Consider the following 24,736-nt stretch of genomic DNA (forward strand, 5'->3'; position numbering starts at 1 on the left):
ATTCCTTAACTCATACAAAACGGAATTTCACTGACGCCACAACGCACAAACGTGCGATTGTTAAACTCCCTGGCAAATGCCACGCAAGACGTTATTGCTATCAGTTGATATAGTTCACACAAGCTTTTTTAAGGCTTCTTGACTGATCTCTGGACGGCTTGTCTCCTTCGGCTGCAGGGGGTTTTATTAGGTCTCGCCTGTCAATGCGCATGCGCATTGAGCGGAGCGAGACTATAGGGGCTTAAACAGACTTTAACTAACTGGCGATTTGATGCTGTGCCCGTGCGCTTTTAGGTCAATGCGCAAGCGCATTGACCTAAACTGCGCGTGCACAGCATCAAATCGCCAGCCATCTGTTCCCCAGCAGCTCTTCCCGCTCCGCCCCACAAGCTTCCCCCAGCGTGCGCTCTGCCTGAGCCGCACTCCTCCCACACCTTTGAAGTGAAGCTTAGCTTCACTTCAAAGGCCCCTGCTGCTTCACACCCTCATGCCGCTCTCCCCGCTCCGCCCCCTCCCCTGCCCGCCGTGTCGCATTTCTCCTCCCCCCACCCCACAGCAATGCCCTCCGTCTTGTTTTTAACTTGCAAAGATTTACTGTCATTCCTAACACCAGTCTGCAGTAAAACCAAACATGAAATTCACTGAGGTTAATTCAGATGTATAGCAAGATGGCTTAGCACCAAGCGGCCTTGATTTGTTATGAAATATTCACTTCTCATTATATAAACATTGCCTTTGTTTGGAGCCCTGGCGGTGCCCCGCTGCATGAATAATTTGCTCGCTGCTTGTCAGGACATGCTAGCCTCCCACTCGCTCGCACATCAAAGGCACACCAAAATCCCGTCAGTAATATAAGTCTTGCAATTCAAACATAGGTGTCGTCTGGCTGTCTTTCCACATGCATCTCTTTACAAAACGTGTCAACGAGGAGACTGTTTTCACCCCATCTCACCAGCAAGTGGCAGGCAAGTGCTGTTGCGACTATTTTTGTATTCACTTATTTAATAAGCATTTGCAATGCAATAGGTCTTGCATTTCCGCAAGTTTAAGGTATTGGCATTGTAAATGACAATGCCTTGTATTTATGTTTTAAAAACCAAAACATAAATAAAAAGGCATTGTCATTTTCTATACCAATAGCTCAAACTCGCGTAAATGCGAGACCTATTGCATTGCAAATGCTTGTTACTACAGGCCCCCATAAAGCCATAAATGCAAGATTTGTAAAGCAAAGACAAAACTAACGTGCTGCAGTTTTATTACCCGAGCATAGCGCCTCTCCTGCAGCGTCCCCCATTCACGCAGGCCTTCGCTTTGGGCAAAATGGCCCCAAAACATATTGCGAGCGGCAGCCGAAGTGAACAGTGGGATTTGTCTGTTTTTAGGCGCGTTGGTCAGTCTGGCGATAGCGCTTTCATCTCTGTACTGTAAGCCTGAATTAAAGCCGGCTGCCTAAAGAGGGCAGAGATGGTCCGCTCTGTGCTCCACGCAGGTCATAACCTGCTGACACCAGACCGGGCGAGTTCATGTATTTTAAGAGCATCACTTGTTCCACGAGGTCACTGTAGAGAGTCGTGGAAACGTAGAGCAAGAAAAGAACCAATCCTTTTTTAATGGGAAAGACACAATGTGACACATCGTGCTTTTAGACTTCAGGTCTCAGAAAATAAAGCTTATCGGATACTAGCAGTAAAGGCGAACCCTCACAACAACTAAATGCAAAGAAGAGAAATATCCCACATAGTAAACAATGTGCAGTGATTGCTCATTGGAGGTATGTTGTCAAAGGTGTTTACACTAAAACAACAAGAATTATCAAAAAAGGGGTATACAAAGGTATATTACAGAAGGTCTACTTTTAAGCTCTGTTACTTACAAAATCTGAGGATCGCCACGAAAATATAAATAAATAAAGTAATACAAAAACATACAATTTAGAGTGCATAGCTCTGCAGCACCGCGCTTCCCAGATAATGACAAAAAGAAAGTGCCTACCAAGTAATATAAGGAGACCGTCTAACACTGCCAGTACACGATGGAGTCCAGATGGGCCATTCAAGAAGGAGGCAGGGCGGTAACCAAAAAGTCTCCTTTTCAATGGGAAGGCAGCGTTTAGCATAAATGCTAACACGACCCAATGAAAATGATGGGCGAGGCTTAAACTGAACTTCCAGAAAATCTCAACTACAAGAAGCCTCGCAGAGCGAGCAGCGCATGCGCGATGCAACGCTAGACGAGACCTAAAAAACAGCAATTGATGGACAAGTAGTGTTGCACGCAGAACATTGTAGTGTGGGGAGCCCACAGGTACAGGTGACGTAGAGCGGTGGAAACGTGTCCCATCTGGACAGGCGGGGGCATGTTGCTCTGGTGGTAGTTGGGGCCTTGGTAACTCATCCAGGGCCGTCTTTCAGGCAGTGCGACTGGTGGGGTCGCACTGGTCGCTGACCTGGAGGGGGCACTGACCTCAGATGGGAGTGCTGTGTTTAGGAGTAACTTAAGATTTAAAGCCAGCTGATGCAGAGTTTGATCAGATGTCAGACAGCAATAAAAATGTCAAGATAACTTTTGTGATTAATGTTCCTGCTGGAGAGAGATCCAAGTTTGTCTAGTGGTGTTCAGACTCACCATAAATTAGCGCAGAGGGTTAATATGACTGCTTCAAAGAACAGATCTGTATTGAAAGCGGATAGCCTTTACCAGCGCTTTAAAACAAATGGAATGTACACAAGAGAGAGAGGCTATGGAGAGAAGAGGGGCCCTTTTGCCGGGTGGTAGTGAGGGAATATGAGGAGGAGGTCATGAGGGAAGGGGTGCTAAAAAAGATTGTTGCAACGGGTGACACCAGCAATAAAGCCAGCCCTGAACTCGTCCTTTGTGGCTAAAACCAAGGCAGTGGCAAGAAAATTGAAACAACTCCTACTTTGAACTAAAGTACAGATGCCACCAAGGGCGTGAAGCAAGTGAGCCCAACCCCCATGGAACAGCTTCCTTATCTCTTGCATTCATCCATCCATGCACCGCTATTCATCCATCACTCTTTCAATTCTGCCATCTCTTCATCCCCTCTGCCATCCGTCCATTCTACCATCTGTCCACTCTCCCATTCATCCATCAATTCACCCACTCTGTTGTCCATCCAATCATCCCCCTTGTCATCCACTCATTCATCCAATCTGCCATCCATCTATTCAACTCTTTTATCCATCCATACATCATATATTCATCCATCTTTCATTCATCCACTATGCCATCCATCCATCAACTCATACATACATCCACTCTGCCATCCATCCATCCACTTTTCCATCTATCCATTCACTCTGCCATCCATCTATCAACTCTGCATCTAGGCATCCTTCCACTCTACCATTTATCCTGCCATCCATCCAGCATCTATCCACTCTGCCATCCATTCACTGATCTTTTCACTCACTGGTTCATCCATCCCTTTACGCTGTCATCCTTTCACCTGTCCATCCACCTATTTATCCATCCCTTTACCATGCAATCCTTTCACTTGTTCATCCACCTAGCATTCATTCATCCTTTCATCCACACACTTATTCATTCAACTACGCATCCATTCATACTTACTTCGCTTCACCCTTCCTTCTGATATTCCTTCTTTCCCTTCCTGTTCTATTTCCCCAGACTGTGATTTTCCTCCTCCTGCTGCTCTTCTCTTGACTCTGCATTCTAGCGTTAATTACGAGTAGGGCTCCCGGTTTTATCAATACCAATATTTCTTTATTTCGGTATTTCACCATAAAAGAACAGCCACAAGTATATACAAGCCGGTAAAAATGTAAGAGGAAAAAAAACAATTCATCAAAGATATTACATTGTTAAAAAAAGACAATAAAATCAGGCACAATCAAATCCATGATCTTGCATCTTGAGGAAGTTTCTCCTGACCCACCACATGGAGCTTAAAAAACGTGAAACTGCAAGGACTATATAGGAATCTGTGTTGTATTTTAGGATTCTAAATGATTCCCTGCAATGTGTAGTGCCCAGGTTTTTGCACAGCTGAAGCAGCCATCTACGTCTTGCAGTTTGATAGCCCGGGCAAAAAAAGAAGATGTGGACTTCGGTCTCATCACACGAATTACATACCGGACATCCACTTGTACTTCCACCCGACCATTTGCCAGTGAAAGCACGCAAAGGGAGGTAGCCATGGTGAAACTGCATATATAGTTTCCTTCCTAGTGCCAGGCGGATTTCATCGAGACATGCCTCCAGCATGCAGGTGTCTTTTACTTCCAGGAAGAATGAAGTGAGGGTGCCATGTGCGGGCTCTGCATGAAGTTTTGCGTATATTCTGCCTCAATAGCTAGTACTCAGAGACTTTCGTGATATGCTCAAACAGGCTGTGACGGGATTGTCCCATAATTGTTTTAGACCTATTTCACAGAGGCTCTCCCTGACAAATAGAAGCCATGGCAGCTTCCCTGAGCAGGGGAGTTTCAGGATTTCCGAAAGCTCTAGTGTTAGAAATGGGGTTGCCAATTCTACGGGGGGTAGCATGGAGCAGAGCGGGAAGGCCAAACTCCTGAGGACATATGTGAAGCATCCACGGAGTACCCACAGACGACACACCAGGCACACCACAAAAGAGACAATACATCGCTTCTGGTTGGAAAAAGAATAACTTTTGTATTAGGCCCAACCTGCAAAGGTAAAACACAGTAAAGCACAGTATTCACAATAGGGCGCCAACGGGCGCCATGGCAATGGATCCCAGGGGGATTATTTACAGGGAAAATGGATAAAGCAAGAAAAAGGGTAAGTCCATCAGTTTCCACGGCTGAAATAAAAACCAAGCGTTATCAAATGAGGTGGAACAACAGCACTATCACTGTGAGGTAAAGAACACTAGGCATGAAAGTACAACATGCATAAACTCATTAGGCCGCATTTCATCCCGGGGCAGAGCATCAGCATGGACCTAAGCAGAATCAATAAAACTCCATCTCATGGGACATTAAGCACAAGAACTCCTGCATTACTGCTCCTCTAGTAAGCAATCAACCTGTCCTTCTAGGGGCCTACATCAGCAGTGGCTGGAGCAGAGTCGATCTACTCTGTGAGGCACAGAGCACTTCAGCTCAGAACATTGCAGCACCCACAACTCCCCTAGCCAGAAGGGTAGCTCTGCCTCAAAACTAGTCATCCAGGGCCTTATCAGGGTTCTGGTCCAGTTCTGAAGCCTTGTGGGGTTACAGTTTTCTATACAAATGGGGCGGTCCGGGCCCTCCGCCCTCCCCGCAGGGGTGTTACCTCTGTCTTCGGGCCTCCGGCGGCCCCTTTCGTTGTGCAGTCGGATGCGGGGGCTTGTGCTCTCTCCGGAGCCCCCTCACCAGTATTGCAGGTCTCCTCGAGATGGTGCCGGCTAGCGTGACACCCGGGGCCTGCGGGGGCGTGTCGGCCTCCCTTCCAGTAGCTAGCAGCAAAGGCGGGGGCACGGCCGATGATGCGGCCGGGCGCCCCCATCATGCGAGGGGTGTACTGGCTTCAGGCCCAGCACGGCCTACAGGACTACGGCGGCCCTCTCCTGACTCCGGGGGCCGCCGCACCAATGCCCACAGCAGCGAGTTCTTCCCGCCACGCGCCGAGGGCGCGGCAATGCCGGTAGAGCCCAGCTCCCTCCACAGACCCCGGGACAGCAGCGGCACCTCTGTCATGTGGCTCCGGGCCACGGCGGTGAGTTCACGGTAGGGGGGGCCCTCGGGATAACAGTGCTTCCCTTCCTTTCGTGCCCCGGGCTGCGGCGGTGATTGCGGGCACAGCGCGGGGTAGGCTCCCGCCTTAGATTAGATCTGCACAGAGGTGGCAAAATGCGGGGTAGGCACCCGCGGCGTTTCCACTCAAGAAAAGGGCGCAAACACGCGGGGTAGGCACCCGCGGCGCTGTTCAATTCCACAGTTCCTTCTTGGGCCAAACAGCGCTTCTGCAGCCCAACGCTTCTAGGCACACAGCTTCAAAATTATAGCGCTTGGCAGGCAGCACAGCAAAAGGGGGGCGGACAGTTCCAGCAGCAAGCCCCAGGGTAACACTCCCCACCTCCTGGGGCGGGTTCAATGTGCTCCTTCCCTTCCAGGCGCATTTGGGCGCTTCGCTTGCCTGGCGCAGGGTCCCGGCAGCTTCAGTACCCTAGGAGGGCCCGCCTTCTTCAGGGGGCTGGGGGACAGAGCATCAGGCACTACTGGGCCAGGTCAGCAGTTAGTGGGGGCATCATCAAAGCAGGGCGGTAGGCTTTCACCATCCCCACTGTAGCGTGGCCCTCCTCCTACACGGCAGACTGAACTCCATAAGTGGGGCTCACAAGCCCTGGGGACAGCAGAGGGGGGATAGATGGGTGTAGGGTCCAGCATACAGGCCCAAGTGGCGGTATCCCCTGGCAGCAGGTCCCCTCACCTTCCTGTCCCAGCTCTGTCTCTGCACATGATGGGACTTCCCCCTTATTTATATTCCCCTAACCCCACCTTCCAGACAGTGCCAGCAGCTTCTGGAATTCTCTGGCGAACTGGTTTAAACTGGCTCAGGGGGAGGAGTAGAGCACCCTGGGTGCCAGGCTTTCCCTCCAAATGCTGGGGTGGCTGGGTACCTAACGTCTAGACCGCTAACCCACTGCAGTCAAGTGGCACAACGCCCAGCCATGGCATCCATTTTAAAAATAGCATTTCATCAGGGTACATTTTACACCATGGGGGAAAATAAGTGTACACACCATTGCATGCCAATATCACCTTACAAAGGGCATCTCTTACCTCACATGGCCTATACAGTGACCTTTACCATGGGGGAGACATCCTGAAATTAAGGGGGCGAAAAGCGAAAAATTTGGGGGGAAAAGGGCCAAGTCTGTACTCGGATAAATCCGGTGATGCCCAAAGGCGCCGCCAGAAGAGTAGTGGCCTGCAGGCAATTACCTCAGCAATGGCTCTAACCCCTAGGTCCAAATGCAATGGAACCAAGTGGGAGCTTATTGGTAGCCCAAGCAGATCTCCATAACCAGGCTAACTGGCTTATGGAAAGTCTTTCTAAAAAACTTAGCCTGCCCGCCTGTGGTTGTGTCAATTTGAGGTTGGATTTCTTAATCTGAGCCTCCCATGTCATATTTTCAGTAAGAGTTAGGCCCAAATAGTCAAATACAGAGACCTGGTCCAAAGGGATCCCATTCATATGTGGGTTTGGGCTTGTGGATTTACTGGGGTTGAAGATCATAAATTTAGTTTTATTGATGTTAATCTCTAATCCGCTACTACTACAGAACTTGCAAAACCCATCTAGAATTCTTTGGATGCCCATCGGTAACTTAGAGAGGAGGAGAGTATCATCTGCAAACATCATAGCAGGGAAATGCTTTTGGGCAATTTTCAGAGCATCTGTGTCTTTGCATGATCTCAAAGCATCTGACAACGCGTTGATGTAAATGCAGAACAGGGTGGGGGCAAGCACACATCCCTGCCTGACTCCCCTATTGACAGGGATCGGCTGCGTTAATTCCCCATTTTTCCCAAATCGGATTTGGGCATAATTTTCGTTATGTAATCTACTCAGTATATTTAAGAGATAAGAGGGAAGTCCCAACTCACTTAATAGCCTCCATAGTGCATCTCTGGGTACCAAATCAAAAGCACTCTTCAGATCACCAAAGACCAGAAACAGACTACCCCTTCTAGTTCGACACTTTTCCAATAGAGAAGTTGGAGCCTGAATACCTGGTCTATTGTTGACGTTTTCTCCCTGAAACCAGCCTGCAGGGGCGTCAGGATCTTTTGATATTCAAGCCAGGATTGCAACCGGTTCAAGAGGATCCTGGCAAAGATTTTCTGCGAGACACCGATCAAGCTGATCGGTCTATAATTTGCCAGTGACAAGGGTGATCCCTTTTTATACACTGGAATCATCTCGGCACCAAGCCACGTTGCAGGTAGCACCATTCCCTGCAAGATGGCGTTAAAGATCACCCAGAAGTATGGGCCCCAGATCATGGGTTCGGCCCGATAAAGATCCCCTGGGATCTTATCCAGTCCGGTTGCCTTACCAGGTATGATTTTGTTTAGAGCTTTATAGACCTCTGTCAAGGTTATCTCTGGAGTATCTGTCCCAGGCCCCAGTGGAATCAGGCTGTCTACGGTCTGGCCCCCCCCTACATCATCTAGTGAGGCGTAGAGGGCTAGGAAGTGCTCTCTCCAACTGTCCGCTGCAAAATTTGGCTCGAGTGCAGCGTAGCGTGTGTTCCTACCTGTAGTCACAATGCTCCAAAAAGATTTCACATCTTTAGAATCTAGGGCGGAATTCAGGCTGTCCCACTGATCAGTTTCCCATGAATGTTTAGCAGCTGTAATGGTGGGTTTATAGTCATATCTAGCTGCTTTCACTTTGATGCTGCTCTGTGCTTTTATGGACTCTATTAATGCCCTTTTGGCCACCCGACAGACTTCGTTAAACCAAGAACGCCTAGGCGTCCTCCCATGGGCCTTGGTGCACGATTACCAAAATGTCTCCTGGAGCTTTGTGATTGTGGATTCGTTAATTATTTTGAGTTCATCCAGAGACACAGCAAGGTCTCCAGACTTCACTAGCTCTGATAGGGCCTCAATATTGGGAATAATGGTAGTGAATAAAAGAGCCAATTTGCTATGTGATTTTTCCACCCAGCTCCACCTAACTTTCCGTCTATTATTTGAGAGGGTCAGTCTATGGTCAGCGTCAGATGGTTTTACTAAATTGTAGCCACTAGGTGGCAAATTTACTGTGAGTTGTAAGGCGTTATGGTCGCTGTCGTGCCGTGAGCAAACAATAAAATCTCTGGCCAAAGGCCAGAGCTTGGTTTCTAAAAGAATATAGGGGCATATTATCAAGGGGGGCGATAGGCAATTGTTGCCGCTTTAGCGGCCGTTTTCGGCTGCTAAGCGGCGATAATACTATCGCCCTATTAGCAAGCTGTCGCTAACATCAGTTAGCGACAGCTTGTAGGCGATAGCGAGCGGTTTGGGGCCCGCTTTGCATGTCAGCGATATTTATCGCTAATGACATGCAAAGTGGGCGTACCCAACCTGTTAGCGACTGAAAGCAGTCGCTAACGTCGCTATCGCCTATTAGCAAGGCAGGCGTAGCGATGGAAATATTCGAGCTAAGCACGAATATCTCCAAAAACTAACACCTGCTCAGACCAGTTCTTAGCCATTATATCCAATGGGAGGTGGATATAATGGCTAAGACCCTGTTAGCGATAATGCGTGAATATCGCTGTATTCTCAGCGATATTCACTGATTGTGCCGCTATCGCCGGGAATTTTAACGCTTTTGAGATAAACGTTGCTAATAGCACGTTATCTCAGCAATAAAATCCTGTGATGCGCGGCGATAAAAAAATTGCCGCTAACCCTACTTAGCGATAAGTCTAAAATAGAGGAGTGGCCAACTCTATTAAAGGTATGGTTCCCAGGGGAGTCTGAACCAAAACGACCATTACAGGCTCGCAAAGAGTACTTTAGGGTGAGCGCCTTAATTTGAAGTGCCAGTGGTGTCCAGGCCCTGATGGGGGGAAAATTGGTTTCAGGGATAGCCCACAACTCGTCCTCCTCTGTAACAAATGGGCCCATTAGATCTTTCAGTGGTTCAAATTGGCAATTTATATCGCCACCCATTACTACTGAGGCATTATTCGGGAGGCTGGCTAGCAAATTATTGAGTTGTTCTAAGGTTGCTAACTCCCGGCCTGTTCAAACAGGACTTGAGTATATACAATTGAGAATTGAAATTCTAATTACAGCACTCCTAATAAGTATATATGTATCTGTTTAGGCTACCATGTAGAGCCCTCTGCAACGTGTTGGCGATTTACGTGCTGGGAGAATCTATTTTATGAAACTTGAATAAAGAAAATATTGAAGAAATTCAACTTGGACTCTATTTGAATTCATTCGGGAATATCTGGACCCCCTTTATTTATTGGGACTTATGTTCTATCTGTCAGTCTATTTCACATAACAGCGTGAATTCTTTCTTGTGCCGAGGGCTCTACATGGTAGCCTAAACAGATACATATATACTTATTAGGAGTGCTGTAATTAGAATTTCAATTCCCAATTGTTTATGTGGCATGCACATTTTGTGTCTGCCTATAGCACCTTTGGGGTAGTAGGTGCCTTGAATTTCTTTAGCACCCAAGCAATACCTAATTGTGTTGACTGTTTCTATATATATCGTGTACTATGTGCATATACAATACAATTGTACTTTAAAGAATTGTGCGGACGTTTCCTTCGGGAACACTACTACCCAAATCTTTTGTTGAGGACTTGAGTATATGTTAATTAGAGCAATTGTTAACTCAGAATTGTCAGTACAAGTCAGACTATGTCTGGGGAGATGTGTAGCACTAGAGTGGTCCTGCATATAAGATGGCTCCCTACCCATGTGCAAAGCCCACCCGATGGTCTACCTCGTCCCTTACTTACAGCTGGTATGTGGATTGAAGCAAACCCCTTACGGGTTGAGTTCACCACCGACCAGGTTTCCTGAAACATGCAGGTATCACAATTATCTACAAATATCCCCCAATCAGGGCAGTCAAGCTTTTTTTCAATGCCTGCCATATTCCAGGACATGATCTTAAGCTCGTCTGATTCTCTATTACTGCCTGCAAGATCTCCCTGCTCTAGAATCTTTGCTTGAATAGCAGTGGCTGGTTTAGGTGCAGTGCCAGGAGGTATTGCTAAGTGCTTGTTTGGGGGATCAAAATGTATTGTGGTATCTGCTCCCCTAGCTACATTGTCTTTGTTTCCCCTGCTGTCACATGGGTAGATCGGGGCTAATGGGTCAGTAATAATGCCAGATTGTAAGACCATGAAGGTAGGGGAAGGTTTAGGGCTGGCAGATGAAATTGGGATTGAGTGGGCGATCAAGGAGAGTGATTTCCCGAATGTAGGTGTTTTCAGTGATCAAGGTGGGGTTAATTTCTTTGCAACTAGGTGACTTCTGGTTGGGATCCAGGGCTTTTCCCATTGGGTGATCCAGCGCATGATAAGCCCAAGGTTTCCCCATAATAGAGAGTCAATCGACCTCCTCTAAGGCCCCAAATCTATTTGCCAGGGGCAGGTTGAAGACATGGGGTTGCTTTAAAGGTAGGCCGTGTCCTGTCATTGCCCGTGTCTGGCGCCATGTGTGGTATTTAACTCTGGGACCTTCCCTGCCTTCGTTGGAATATAATGGGACAAATGGGCAGCCCTGCCCTGTACCTTGCCAATTCTGATGCCATGTGTGAGGCCTCGATCTAGGATTGTCCCTTTCAACCTGAAAAGCTGCTGGTACATAAAAATGGGTGAGTGGGGAGAGTCTAATAGTTGTACCTATAAATGGAAAACAATTGCTTGAATGCAATAGACTGTACACAGTAGTGGGGTTTCTGAAATTAACTGTAATGCAGTCCCCCCTGAAATCTTTAGGTTTGTTGCCCAACCAACCAACCCGCTCTAAGTGTCAGGAGTATATCGTTACGTTACGTTACGTTAAAATTATTTATACCGCGCACTTTCACCAATGGTTTCATGGCGCTCTTGACAAATACAGTGATCAAGGATGGGGAGGGTTAGTCATAGGCAGACTGGAAGAGCCGGGTTTTTAGTAAACTGCGGAAGCAGTCATAACTGGGACATAGACGAAGTGTAGGTGGCAGGGAGTTCCAAGTGACAGGGGCCAAAACAGAGAAGCTCAAACCGCCGTGTTTTTTGCGTTTGAATTTGGGTACCACCAGGAGGTTGAGTGATGCAGAGCGAAGAGCTCGGAGGGGGATGTGACGTGTCAAGGCGGATGAAATAAAGGCCGGAGCTGCCTCGGAGAGGGCTTTAAAAACTGAACATGCCAGCTTGAAAATGCAGCGCTTAGAGACCGGAAGCCAGTGAAGACTGCGCAAGAGGGGAGTGACGTGCTGGTGTTTAGGCTGGCGGAAAATCAGGCGGGCAGCCTGATTCTGCACCAGCTGCAGCCGATGTAGGTGGCATGCGGGAATACCTGCATACAGCGTATTGGCGTAATCGAGCCTGGAGGTGATAAGGGCGATGATGACTTGGATTAAGGCCCCCCTGGTAAGAAACCAGCTGATTTTGCGTATCCGCCTAAGATGGAAAAAACAGGATGAGGTGACCGAGTTGATTTGAGGTCTCATCGAAAGGTCTTCAGAGATAATCACCCCCAGACTCTTCACTGTTCTCACAGGAGTGGGTGCCGCCCCCAGGGCGATTGGCCAGAAGGTGGAATTCCAGGGGTGAGTGGGACCCCCTATGAGTACAAGTTCTGTTTTTGTGGGGTTCAATTTTAGTTGGCTGTGATACATCCACTCAGCAATAGTCAGCATAGTGGATTGAAAATTAAGACGGGTGGAAGGAGAAGAGTCAATCGGGAAAATTAACTGAAGATCATCCGCATAGTTGAAAATTGTGATAGGGGATTTACGGAGGGACGTGAGTAAAGGTTGAAGATATAAATTGAATAAAAGAGGGGATAGCGCAGAACCTTGGGGAACACCACAGGAAAGAGATGTGAGAGGTGCGGAGAAAGTAGACAGGTGAACAGCTTGAGAACGCTGGTCCAGGAATGATCTGAGCCAGTTGAGGGCCACCCCCTGAATGCCGGCATTGTGGACACGGTCGATCAAGATGACGTGATCGACCGTGTCGAATGCAGCCGAAAGGTCTAGAAGGATAAGGGCCTGAGAGATGTTTTTATCTGCACCTTTCCTGAGGGCGTCCATGACTGCTACAATGACCGCCTCAGTTGAGTGGAGGGGTCTGAAACCGGCTTGTTGGGGGTCGAGAAAGGAGGATTTTTCTATGAAGGAACTCAGGCAGCGGGTAACATAGGTCTCTAAAATCTTGCCTAAGTAGGGAAGGAGGGAAATGGGACGATAATTACTTAAAATTGTGGGGTCCGCATTGTTTTTTTTAAAATAGGTAGAACAGCTGCTTGTTTGAAGGAACGGGGGACCTCCCCGATAGCAAGAGAGTTATTAAGTAATGCCAGTGGGGGGCCCGGACAAGCAAGAAAAGCTTCTCTCAGGATCAAAGGAGGACAGCAGTCGTTAGGGGAGCCTGAGCTGACTTTGGAAAGAAGAGAGGAAAATTCCTGAAGGGAGATCGGAGGAAACTCCGACAGGGTGTTAGGGTTCCTGGGGGGAAGGGAAGGAGCAAGAGGAGATGCAGGGGTCGGGATATTGTTTTTTATGGTGATGATTTTGTCAATAAAATATGATTTGAGCGAGTCGCACAGGATTTGGGTGGGTTGAGGTTGAAGGGTGACCCTATCGGGCAAAGAGAGCTCATTGACGATTGCAAAAATGTCCTTGGTTTTGCTGTGGGAGTCCATTATTTTTTGGGAGAAGTAGACCGTTTTAGCTGTCATAATCGACTTTTTATAGACTTTTAGGGAGTTGATATAAAAAAGTTCAAGCTGTGGATCATAGTTACGGCGCCAACGGCGTTCGGCTTGCCGCAAAGCGAGTTTCTCAATTTTGAGTTGGTCCGTAAACCAGCGTTGAGCGTCGTGAGGGCGCTTGGCTTTGATATTTTTAAAAGGGGCTACTTTGTTACTAGCAAGACGAAGCCATTCGTCCAAATGATCGGCTTGATCATTTAGCGAATCCAATGGCAAGGGTGCAGTGGAAGCCAAGATGGCGTGAAAGTCGAGGGAATTTGATCTTTTCCAATTGCGGGCAAGAAGATTCTTAGCAAGGGGAGGAGAGCATGATATATGAAGATGCAATTGAAAGGAAACAAAGCTATGATCGGACCATAAACATGGAAAATTAGCTGGAGGGGAGATGTCAAGGTTGGCAGTCCAAACTTGGTCAAGAATGTGACCTTTGTGGTGAGTAGGGGAATGAACATGCTGAGAGAAATTCATGCTAGTTAATAAATCGGAAAATTCGATGGAAGATTGACTTTCATGGACATCAGACAGCCAGTAATTGAAGTCGCCAATAATCAGAATATTGGCGTGGTTGATCGCAAGTTGGGCAGTGAAGTCGCTGAAGAGCTGGGGGAAAAAGGGGCATGTGTTCATGGGGCCTGTAAACAATAACACAAATAAAGGAAGACTTATCCGAAGAGAATTTAAGAGCTAAACATTCAGTTTTAGGAATGGCAGTCACGGTAATCTCAGAAAATTTGTATTGGGATCTAATGATAGCCGCTACCCCGCCACCCGATTTTCCACCAGGGCGGTTGGCATGCATAATATAGTAACCCGTGCGTATTGCAGCAAGGACATCGGGACCTGAATCCTCCGTAATCCAGGTCTCGGTTAACAGAAGGATATCAATGCTGCTCTGATGTAGTAGTTGAAAAATCTCAAGCTGGTGGCGGATAAGGGAGAGGGTATTAAGGTAGTAAATGAATAGTGAGGCAGAGATCGACGGCGGTGCTGAGAGGGGGGCCAAAGGGGGGGCGTGTAATGGAATAAAGGCCTGGACATCAGAGGGGACAAAAATGCCACAAATCTGGGCCCTCCTAACAGTACGGGCAGGGATAGGCCCTAATGTATTTAATCCTAGCAGGTCGGTGGAAGAATATGAGTAGCGTTGAGCATTACGACAGGGCCCTAGGCCCGGTCGGCCGCGGACGGGCGCAGACGGGCTTGACTTGTGCGCGACTTCGGCGCGAAGTCGGCGCTCCCGCTGCGCTCGTCCGCTGCGCTTCCTCCATGCAGCCATTAAGTACTAAAAGGGGAGGGAGCACTAGACCGCTCACCTGCAAAGACTCAGCGCAGGGCGGAAGTGGTGTCAGCCAGCAGGAAGTGCACTCCTCGAGCTGGCCCTCCGCAACAAACGGCACAAGCCGGGGCGGAACGGGGCCACGAGGGCAGAAGAGTGCAGGTAAAAGCAACTTCAAGTAATTACACAGTCAGAGTGCAAAATATAATTTAAGAATATTTGTCAGGCGTGCTCTTAAAATCAGCCGCGGAAACAGAAGAATAATGTGCAAATTACAATGTTTTAAAAGTCGATCAAGCGTGCTCTTTAAATCAGCAGCGACATAGGGTTCATAACAGCATCCACAAACAACACACAACTGCAGCCTGTTTCGCCGCGTTTGTCATCAGCATTGGCACAATTAAATTGGCTGTGTCTGGCAAACAGATGTAAACATTTATTTTTTAGCTCAAAATGACTTCTTTAAGAGATGGAACTCCTGTAAGAACGATGACGTAAGGAGCGGAGGCTGGTGGAAGGTTTATAGGGGCAAATCCATTGCTTCCCCACCTCTCAGTCTCTTTGTGCCCTCCTTATCATGAAGTGGCTCAGTGGTACCCTCGTGTCCAGATACAGTGCCCCTTTCTGTATGGCCTTTCTCATGCTGTTTGATTTGGCCCTCCTGAATGGCGTTTGGGTCCCTGCTAGTAAAAGTGGATTCGGCTGGATCTGCAATCACTTTGTCGATCTTACTTGCCAGTGTGGAGGGCTTAGATACAATCCAAGCATTGCAAGTGCATTTAATGGTAAGTAGGTCCAGACGAGCGGATATGTGGTCAAGTTCCTCAGTCATAATGTCTCGAATTTGGCAACGTATTGCTTCTAACATGGGAGCTACCCAAGCTGATGGTGTCAAGTCGGTGGACCAAAGTTCCCCCTCCGACACAATTGGGTCTGGCGATCCATCGCTGTGTGGGGACAAAAAGAAGGTCAGACAGAACTATTAAAATAAATGCGGCTGAAGGAAAAGAAGGGGCTTGAGTCACTTACGGTTTATCTTGCGATTGCCCTTAACGTTGTTGTGGAAGTCCAGGCCTCAATTTGCCTCTGCTCTAATTAGGTGCGGCCACGACAAAGCAGTCCATTCATAATGCTGTGTAAAATGGGGCGAAACCAAGGGAGAGGGCCCAGCCTCAGCCAGAGCGCTGCGGGAGCTGCAAGATGAATTTAAGCGCCTCCGGGCGCTGGAAGGTGGCGTCGGCCTGGAGGCTGCTGGGGCTTGCAGTACCCTGAGACCCCTCCTCCTCACAATGCGTAGTGCCGGTGGAAAATGCTGGTGTCCGTGGCTTTATGCTATTTTGTTTTTTAACATTTCCATCTGTATTTAACCATCTTTATATTTTGGCTAATTTATTGGTATATATCCATTTTCTTTTTTAAGAACAAATGGAGTCATAAAATTGTGAATTTCCATATTAATTTAACTGATAAACGTGCTCTCCTCCTTTGATGCCTGTCAGGTTTTAGCAAATTAAGTGAAAGATGCAGCCCTATAAGGAGCATTGCGCCAGCAACAAGTCCTTCTGCCACCCCAAACACACAGGGGCTGATTTACAAGCCCCTTGCGCCACTCTTGCATCCATTTTAATATGGGAAAAGTGACGCAAAAGTGGCGCATGGTGCTTGTAAATAATAATAATAATAATAATATGGCATTTTATAAAGCGCGAACAGCTACCTCACAAGGAGGTGTCCCGGCGCTAAAAAGAACAGGTTTGACCATGAGGACTAGAGTATTAGCGCCTAGCGCGATTGGGTGAAAAGCCAGGTCTTCATCATCCGCTTAAAGCAGAGCTCGGAGAGGGCCTGCTGAAGAGCTGGGGGCAGGATGTTCCAGAGTGCCGCCACATTGGCAGAAAAAGTTCGTCCTCCCAACCGAGCCCTTTTTGCTCGTGGAACTACAAGCTGAACGCGGCAGTTGGAGCGAAGAGAGCGGGCCTGGGTATATCTCGGCAGACGAGTTTTCAGATAATTTGGGCAGGTGCCATACAGAGCTCTAAAGGCCAGCGTAAGTGCCTTAAATTTGATTCTACAGGCTACTGGTAGCCAGTGAAGTGAGAGAAGGTGCGGAGAGACCGAATGCTTCAAAGGGATCCGCATTAACAGCCTCGCAGCCGCATTTTGGACCAGTTGCAACCGCTGAATTAGGTACTTAGGTAAGCCCAGATAGAGGCCGTTTGCATAATCCAGCCTAGATGTCACTGTGGCATGGATTACTGTTTTTCGGCAGCCCTCTGGTAGGAGTCGCAGAATTTTGCGAAGATTCCTCAGCTTACTCAGACAGCAGCCAACTACTTGCTGGATGTGCAAGGCAAAGGACAAACTGTCATCCCACCGCACCCCCAGATTTTTTGCCGTTTGGCTAGGCGAAGGGGCCTGTCCCATCTCTGCCTGCCACCAAAGTTCTGAGGGTGGAGGGGTGCCTTTGCCAAAAAAGATCACTTCCGTCTTGTTTGCATTAAGTTTAAATTTTTTTGTGTTCATCCAGCATGCAACATCTTGGAGACAGCCCTTGAAACTCGAAAAGGACGCCTCCGACACCTCCGAATACGGAAACACCAGTTGGGTGTCATCGGCATATGATATTGCCTTGACCCCCCAATTGGCAATCAACGTAAAAAGTGGAGCCAGGTATATATTAAATAACAGTGGGCTGAGTGCCGACCCCTGAGGTACGCCACAGCTGAGGACCTTGGGTGTTGAAGAAACTGTCCCCAGCGCCACCTTCTGTGTTCTCTGAGTCAGATACGACTGTATCCACCCCAGTGCCTGGTCCTGGATGCCTATCTCAGCCAGTCGCATCAGCAGCCTAGCGTGGTCGACCGTATCAAAAGCGGCCGACAGATCCAGGAGCACCAGCATCGCTGAGTCTCCTGAATCCATCGTCCACCTCACTGATTCTGCCACCTCAATTAGTGCTGTCTCAGTGCTGAAGCCGGGCCTAAAGCCAGATTGCGTCTCATGCAATATCCTGTTTTCTTCAATGAATTTACTTAACTGGCGCTGGATTACTTTCTCCAACATTTTACCCGGTGCTGCCAACAGAGAAATCAGACGAAGATTACTAAGGTCCTTGGGATCCCCATTTGTTTTTTTCTTTAGCGGCAGGAGAGTGGCATGTTTCCATAACTTCGGAAACACCCCGGAGGAGATGGACATATTCCAAATCTGCTGTATTGTGGAAGCCACAAAGTCAGCTATAGTGCTCCAGAGTTTAGGTGGACAGGGGTCATCAGGTGACCCTGATTTACAGCGGCTTAATTCCTGCATAACCACGCTCAGAGCTATCGGGTGGAATTGTGCCAAAGTTTCACCATCCACCACTTTGACAGCCAGGTCCGATTTCACTGTTTTCTTCTCTGGCCCGAAGGACTCATAGACTTGCATAATTTTATAGTCAAAGAAATCTGAAATGCTATCGCACAGAGTGGTCGACGGGGGAACCTCCCTCTCAATACACCTGGGTTTAAAGAAGGACTGTACCACCTTAAATATTTCTTTACTCGAGTGTTCTGCCTGCTGAATTGATTCTGCATAGAACAGTTTTTTTGCCTTTCTAACGGCCTTCTGCAGTTTTTTGGATGCTTCCTTATATCAGGCTTTTTCTAGGGCCCCGTAGTTTGCCCTCCAAAGCCTCTCCAGCCTCTTACACGCTGTCTTCTCTACTCTGAGGTCCTGTGAGAACCAGGGAGCGGAAGGGGAATCCCGCTTGGATATTGTGTGTGTTGCCGGTGCAATGGATGACACCATATTCCTGATCCAGTCATTAAACAGCTGTGCATCTGTGTTGACATTCGAAGTAAGAGTAGGTGTATTCTGAGCCAGAACTGGGCCCATGGTAGCAGGGACTAGCTTCTTCCAATGTCTCTTCATAAAGGAGCACTTGCTTGTCGCAGGTCTGTCAGCCGCTAAATTTAGTTTAAATGGAATAAGTGAATGGTCTGACCAGACTAGCGGTAATGGCGCCTCTGCCACCACATTGTTAATATTGGAAAAAATTAAATCAAGCGTATGGCCCGCTCTGTGCGTGGGGCCATTGTTGATAAGTCTCAGATTGGCTGCATTTAATGTGGACCTCAATATCTCTGCAGGGACACAGTCCTCCTTATCCATATGGATGTTAAAATCCCCGACAACGAGGAATTGAGGATAAAGGAGGGAGCTCTGAACGATAGTATCCATCAGAGTTTTCAGGTTGGGATCTGCCCCACAGTGTCCGGAAGCCTTAAACTCTCGAAAGAGAACAGATGAAAGAGGGTGCAAGCATCCACAGCATGGGCACCACTGTATCTCATGGTTCAATATGCCCTATCGAGCTCTCCCTTCACCCCCAGAAGAGAACAGATGAGAGAGGGTGCCAGCATTAGCAGGTTGGGCGCCACTGTAGTATCTCATGGCTCAACATGCCCTGCAGCTTGTCCTCAAATATATACAGGGCCCTGGTCCTTCCTGGGCAAGTCAAGTCCCATCGGAAGTAGCCCAAGGCTTTCCATCTCTCCTCTCCTCCCCTCACACCCAAAGCGTTACCTTTTGCAAGTATAACACTGACCATGGTGGCCTCAACCATTCTAACTTGGATTGTCAAGCTGAAGCCCGCGACATGGCCAGAATAGTCTCTTTTACTAACAAGAGTAAGAGGAAAGTTTTAATCATCTCTCTCCATTATCCTTAAAGAGAACATATATTTTATATCCATTGGTCAAATGATGCACCAATCACTCCAGTTTCTCATTGGATATTGCTCACTTCCACCAATCATGGCTCACAAACATGCACAGGTCACATCAGAGGCGCAACTAGAGCAACATTTCAGGGGGGATGCTAACAGAAAAATTCGGGGGGGGGGGCTGAAACTTTGGGTGTTGTGCGTGTGGGTCAAGTGACGTGTCTGCGACTCACCTTCAGACTCCTTCCAGTAGGACACGCCCACCGCATGGAGGCTGAACGGGTGGGAGGCCATGTTCTTGAAGTAGACCAGCACCGTGTCGTAGGTTTCCGCCCGGATGGTGGGGCCCAGGATACCTGTGAAGGAGAGACATTGGGTTCATCATGGCGCAGTACCATGGTGGTTGTGGTCATCTAAGCTCCCCATAAATGCCCAAGAAGGGACATTATTGACCTTCTAGCAGACCCCTCCAGTCCACTTCTGCTGTAACCCTCCGAGCGCACTCACCCATCCAAGCAAGCTCTGGTTTGGGTGAAGGAGGCGTCGTTATCTGCCCCCACCCCCTGGGACCCTCCGAGAGCACTCACCCATCCAAGCAGGCCCTGGTTTGGTTTGGGTGAAGGAGGCGTCAGTATATTCCACGTAGATGGCCTTCCTGTACCGGGGGATACCCCGAGAGCTGGGTCCATGTGTCTCTGCTCTTGAGGCTCTGTGAAGAGAAGACAGTATTAGGGTAGTCTGGTAAACAAGAGCCAAGATCCCTCCCCACCCAAGAAGCCACCAGGGTGCAGCAGTTGGTGTGATGGAGACCAAGAAGGAACTGACACAGGCAGATTCAGGGCAGCTTTTGGGGGAACCAGGGGCTGATGCCCATGATAATTAAGGGGAGCCATGGGGGAAACATGGATGTCCCAGCACCCCATCAAGCAGGCAGTGACCTGCAATAACTGCAGTACAGACTGAGAAGAATGATTTCAGTCCTCCAGTTCACAGCCAATACCAGCCGTGTCCACTCCTTTCATGCTCTTGGCTAGCGCAGAGAAGCCCGGTGGGAGCTTCATAATTATTAATGACTTAACAGAAACTCCATTTACTCAGAAGACGTTTGGTTCCTGCTGATCCTCCGGTGTCAGGCTGAGGGCAGAGTAAATATAATAAGGAACCGTCTTGCACCTAACGTCGTGTACCTTATTATTTACTGCACCAATAAGGGAGGGCCTTGTATCTTATTCTTCACCACACGAGAGGACTACACTAAGCCTCCTTCTCACTTGCCCATACTCCCAGCATCTACCGAAGCAGAAGAGGAGGACACTCCTTCTCCCACATCGCATCAAAGACGTGTAACAGACCATACTCCCTGCATCAACAGAAGCAGAAGAGGAGGACGCTCCTTCTCCCACATCGCATCAAAGACGTGGAACAGACCATACTCCCTGCATCAACAGAAGCAGAAGTGGAGGACGCTCCTTCTCCCACATCGCATCAAAGACGTGGAACAGACCATACTCCATGCATCAACAGAAGCAGAAGTGGAGGACGCTCCTTCTCCCACATCGCATCAAAGACGTGGAACAGACCATACTCCCTGCATCAACAGAAGCAGAAGAGGAGGACGCTCCTTCTCCCACATCGCATCAAAGACGTAGAACAGACCATACTCCCTGCATCAACAAAAGCAGAAGAGGAGAACGCTCCTTCTCCCACATCGCATCAAAGACGTGGAACAGACCATACTCCCTGCATCAACAGAAGCAGAAGAGGAGGACGCTACTTCTCCCACATCGCATCAAAGACGTAGAACAGACCATACTCCCTGCATCAACAGAAGCAGAAGAGGAGAACGCTCCTTCTCCCACATCGCATCAAAGACGTGGAACAGACCATACTCCCTGCATCAACAGAAGCAGAAGAGGAGGACGCTACTTCTCCCACATCGCATCAAAGACGTGGAACAGACCATACTCCCTGCATCAACAGAAGCAGAAGAGGAGGACGCTCCTTCTCCCACATCGCATCAAAGACGTGGAACAGACCATACTCCCTGCATCAACAGAATCAGAAGTGGAGGACGCTCCTTCTCCCACATCGTATCAAATACGTGGAACAGACCATACTCCCTGCATCAACCGAAGCAGAAGAGGGGGACGCTCCTTCTCCCACATCGCATCAAAGACGTGGAACAGACCATACTCCCTGCAGCAACAGAAGCAGAAGAGGAGGACGCTCCTTCTCCCACATCGCATCAAAGACGTGGAACAGACCATACTCCCTGCATCAACAGAAGCAGAAGAGGAGGATGCTCCTTCTTCCACATCGCATCAAAGACGTGGAACAGACCATACTCCCTGCATCAACAGAAGCAGAAGAGGAGGACGCTACTTCTCCCACATCGCATCAAAGACGTGGAACAGACCATACTCCCTGCATCAACAGAAGCAGAAGAGGAGGACGCTCCTTCTCCCACATCGCATCAAAGACGTGGAACAGACCATACTCCCTGCATCAACAGAATGAGAAGTGGAGGACGCTCCTTCTCCCACATCGTATCAAATACGTGGAACAGACCATACTCCCTGCATCAACAGAAGCAGAAGAAGGGGACGCTCCTTCTCCCACATCGCATCAAAGACGTGGAACAGACCATACTCCCTGCAGCAACAGAAGCAGAAGAGGAGGACGCTCCTTCTCCCACATCGCATCAAAGACGTGGAACAGACCATACTCCCTGCATCAAGAGAAGCAGAAGAGGAGGACGCTCCTTCTTCCACATCGCATCAAAGACGTGGAACAGACCATGCTCCCTGCATCAACAGAAGCAGAAGAGGAGGACGCTCCTTCTCCCACATCGCATCAAAGACGTGGAACAGACCATACTCCCTGCATCAACAGAAGCAGAAGAGGAGGACGCTCCTTCTCCCACGTCGCATCAAAGACGTGGAGCAGACCATACTCCCTGCATCAACAGAAGCAGAAGTGGAGGACGCTCCTTCTCCCACATCGCATCAAAGACGTGGAACAGACCATACTCCCTGCATAAACAGAAGCAGAAGAGGAGGACGCTCCTTCTCCCACATCACATCAAAGACGTGGAACAGACCATACTCCCTGCATCAACAGAAGCAGAAGAGGAGGACGCTCCTTCTCCCACATCGCATCAAAGACGTGGAACAGACCATACTCTGTGCATCAACAGAAGCAGAAGAGGAGGACACTCCTTCTCCCACATCGCATCAAAGACGTGGAACAGACCATACTCCCTGCATCAACAGAAGCAGAAGAGGAGGACGCTCCTTCTTCCACATCGCATCAAAGACGTGGAACAGACCATACTCCCTGCATCAACAGAAGCAGAAGTGGAGGACGCTCCTTCTCCCACATCGCATCAAAGACGTGGAACAGACCATACGCCCTGCATCAACAGAAGCAGAAGTGGAGGACGCTCCTTCTCCCACATCTCATCAAAGACGTGGAACAGACCATACTCCCTGCATCAACAGAAGCAGAAGAGGAGGACGCTCCTTCTCCCACATCGCATCAAAGACGTGGAACAGACCATACTCCCTGCATCAACAGAAGCAGAAGAGGAGGACGCTCCTTCTCCCACGTCGCATCAAAGACGTGGAGCAGACCATACTCCCTGCATCAACAGAAGCAGAAGTGGAGGACGCTCCTTCTCCCACATCGCATCAAAGACGTGGAACAGACCATACTCCCTGCATCAACAGAAGCAAAAGAGGAGGACGCTCCTTCTCCCACATCGCATCAAAGACGTGGAACAGACCATACTCCCTGCATCAACAGAAGCAGAAGAGGAGGACGCTCCTTCTCCCACATCACATGAAAGACCGGGAACAGCAGATACTCCCCGTGTCTACTGAAGCAGAAGTGGAGGACGCTCCTTCTCCCACAGCGTATCAAATACGTGGAACAGACCATACTCCCTGCATAAACAGAAGCAGAAGAGGGGGGTGCTCCTTCTCCCACATCGCATCAAAGACGTGGAACAGACCATACTCCCTGCATCAACAGAAGCAGAAGAGGAGGATGCTCCTTCTCCCACATCGCATCAAAGACGTAGAACAGACCATACTCCCTGCATCAAGAGAAGCAGAAGAGGAGGACGCTCCTTCTCCCACATCGCATCAAAGACGTGGAACAGACCATACTCCCTGCATCAACAGAAGCAGAAGAGGAGGACGCTCCTTCTCCCACATCGCATCAAAGACGTGGAACAGACCATACTCCCTGCATCAACAGAAGCAGAAGAGGAGAACGCTCCTTCTCCCAAATCGCATCAAAGACGTGGAACAGACCATACTCCCTGCATCAACAGAAGCAGAAGAGGAGGACGCTACTTCTCCCACATCGCATCAAAGACGTGGAACAGACCATACTCCCTGCATCAACAAAAGCAGAAGAGGAGGACGCTCCTTCTCCCACATCGCATCAAAGACGTGGAACAGACCATACTCCCTGCATCAACAGAATCAGAAGAGGAGGACGCTCCTTCTCCCACGTCGCATCAAAGACGTGGAACAGACCATGCTCCCTGCATCAACAGAAGCAGAAGTGGAGGACGCTCCTTCTCCCACATCGTATCAAATACGTGGAACAGACCATACTCCCTGCATCAACAGAAGCAGAAGAGGAGGACGCTCCTTCTCCCACATCGCATCAAAGACGTGGAACAGACCATGCTCCCTGCATCAACAGAATCAGAAGAGGAGGACGCTCCTTCTCCCACGTCGCATCAAAGACGTGGAACAGACCATGCTCCCTGCATCAACAGAAGCAGAAGTGGAGGACGCTCCTTCTCCCACATCGTATCAAATACGTGGAACAGACCATACTCCCCTGCATAAACAGAAGCAGAAGAGGGGGGTGCTCCTTCTCCCACATCACAGCAAAGACGTGGAACAGACCATACTCCCTGCATCAACAGAAGCAGAAGAGGAGGACGCTCCTTCTTCCACATCGCATCAAAGACGTGGAACAGACCATACTCCCTGCATCAACAGAAGCAGAAGAGGAGGACGCTCCTTCTCCCACGTCGCATCAAAGACGTGGAGCAGACCATACTCCCTGCATCAACAGAAGCAGAAGAGGAAGACGCTCCTTCTCCCACATCGCATCAAAGACGTGGAACAGACCATACTCCCTGCATCAACAGAAGCAGAAGAGGAGGATGCTCCTTCTCCCACATCGCAGCAAAGACCTGGAACAGCTCCCCACGGAACTCCGGACCATTACCTCACTTCTGGAATTCCGAATAGCCCTCAAGACATTGCTGTTTGAATAAGCCT

The 24,736-nt window shown here is 48.9% G+C and overlaps 1 protein-coding gene across 1 annotated transcript in view; it reads right to left on the minus strand.

The window, feature by feature from the left end:
- LOC144784209 (coagulation factor VIII-like) overlaps positions 1-24,736 on the minus strand; it is a 357,717-nt gene that overhangs the window by 193,749 nt on the left and 139,232 nt on the right. The window contains exons 2-3 of the mRNA XM_078662866.1: positions 20,018-20,139; positions 19,664-19,786 (exon numbers count right to left, since the gene is read on the minus strand). Coding sequence (XP_078518992.1) covers positions 19,664-19,786; positions 20,018-20,139 — 245 coding nt within the window. The remainder of the gene's footprint in view (positions 1-19,663; positions 19,787-20,017; positions 20,140-24,736) is intronic.

The sequence above is a fragment of the Lissotriton helveticus genome, chromosome 10 (genome assembly GCF_964261635.1).
Source record: "Lissotriton helveticus chromosome 10, aLisHel1.1, whole genome shotgun sequence".
Classification (NCBI taxonomy): Eukaryota; Metazoa; Chordata; class Amphibia; order Caudata; family Salamandridae; genus Lissotriton; species Lissotriton helveticus.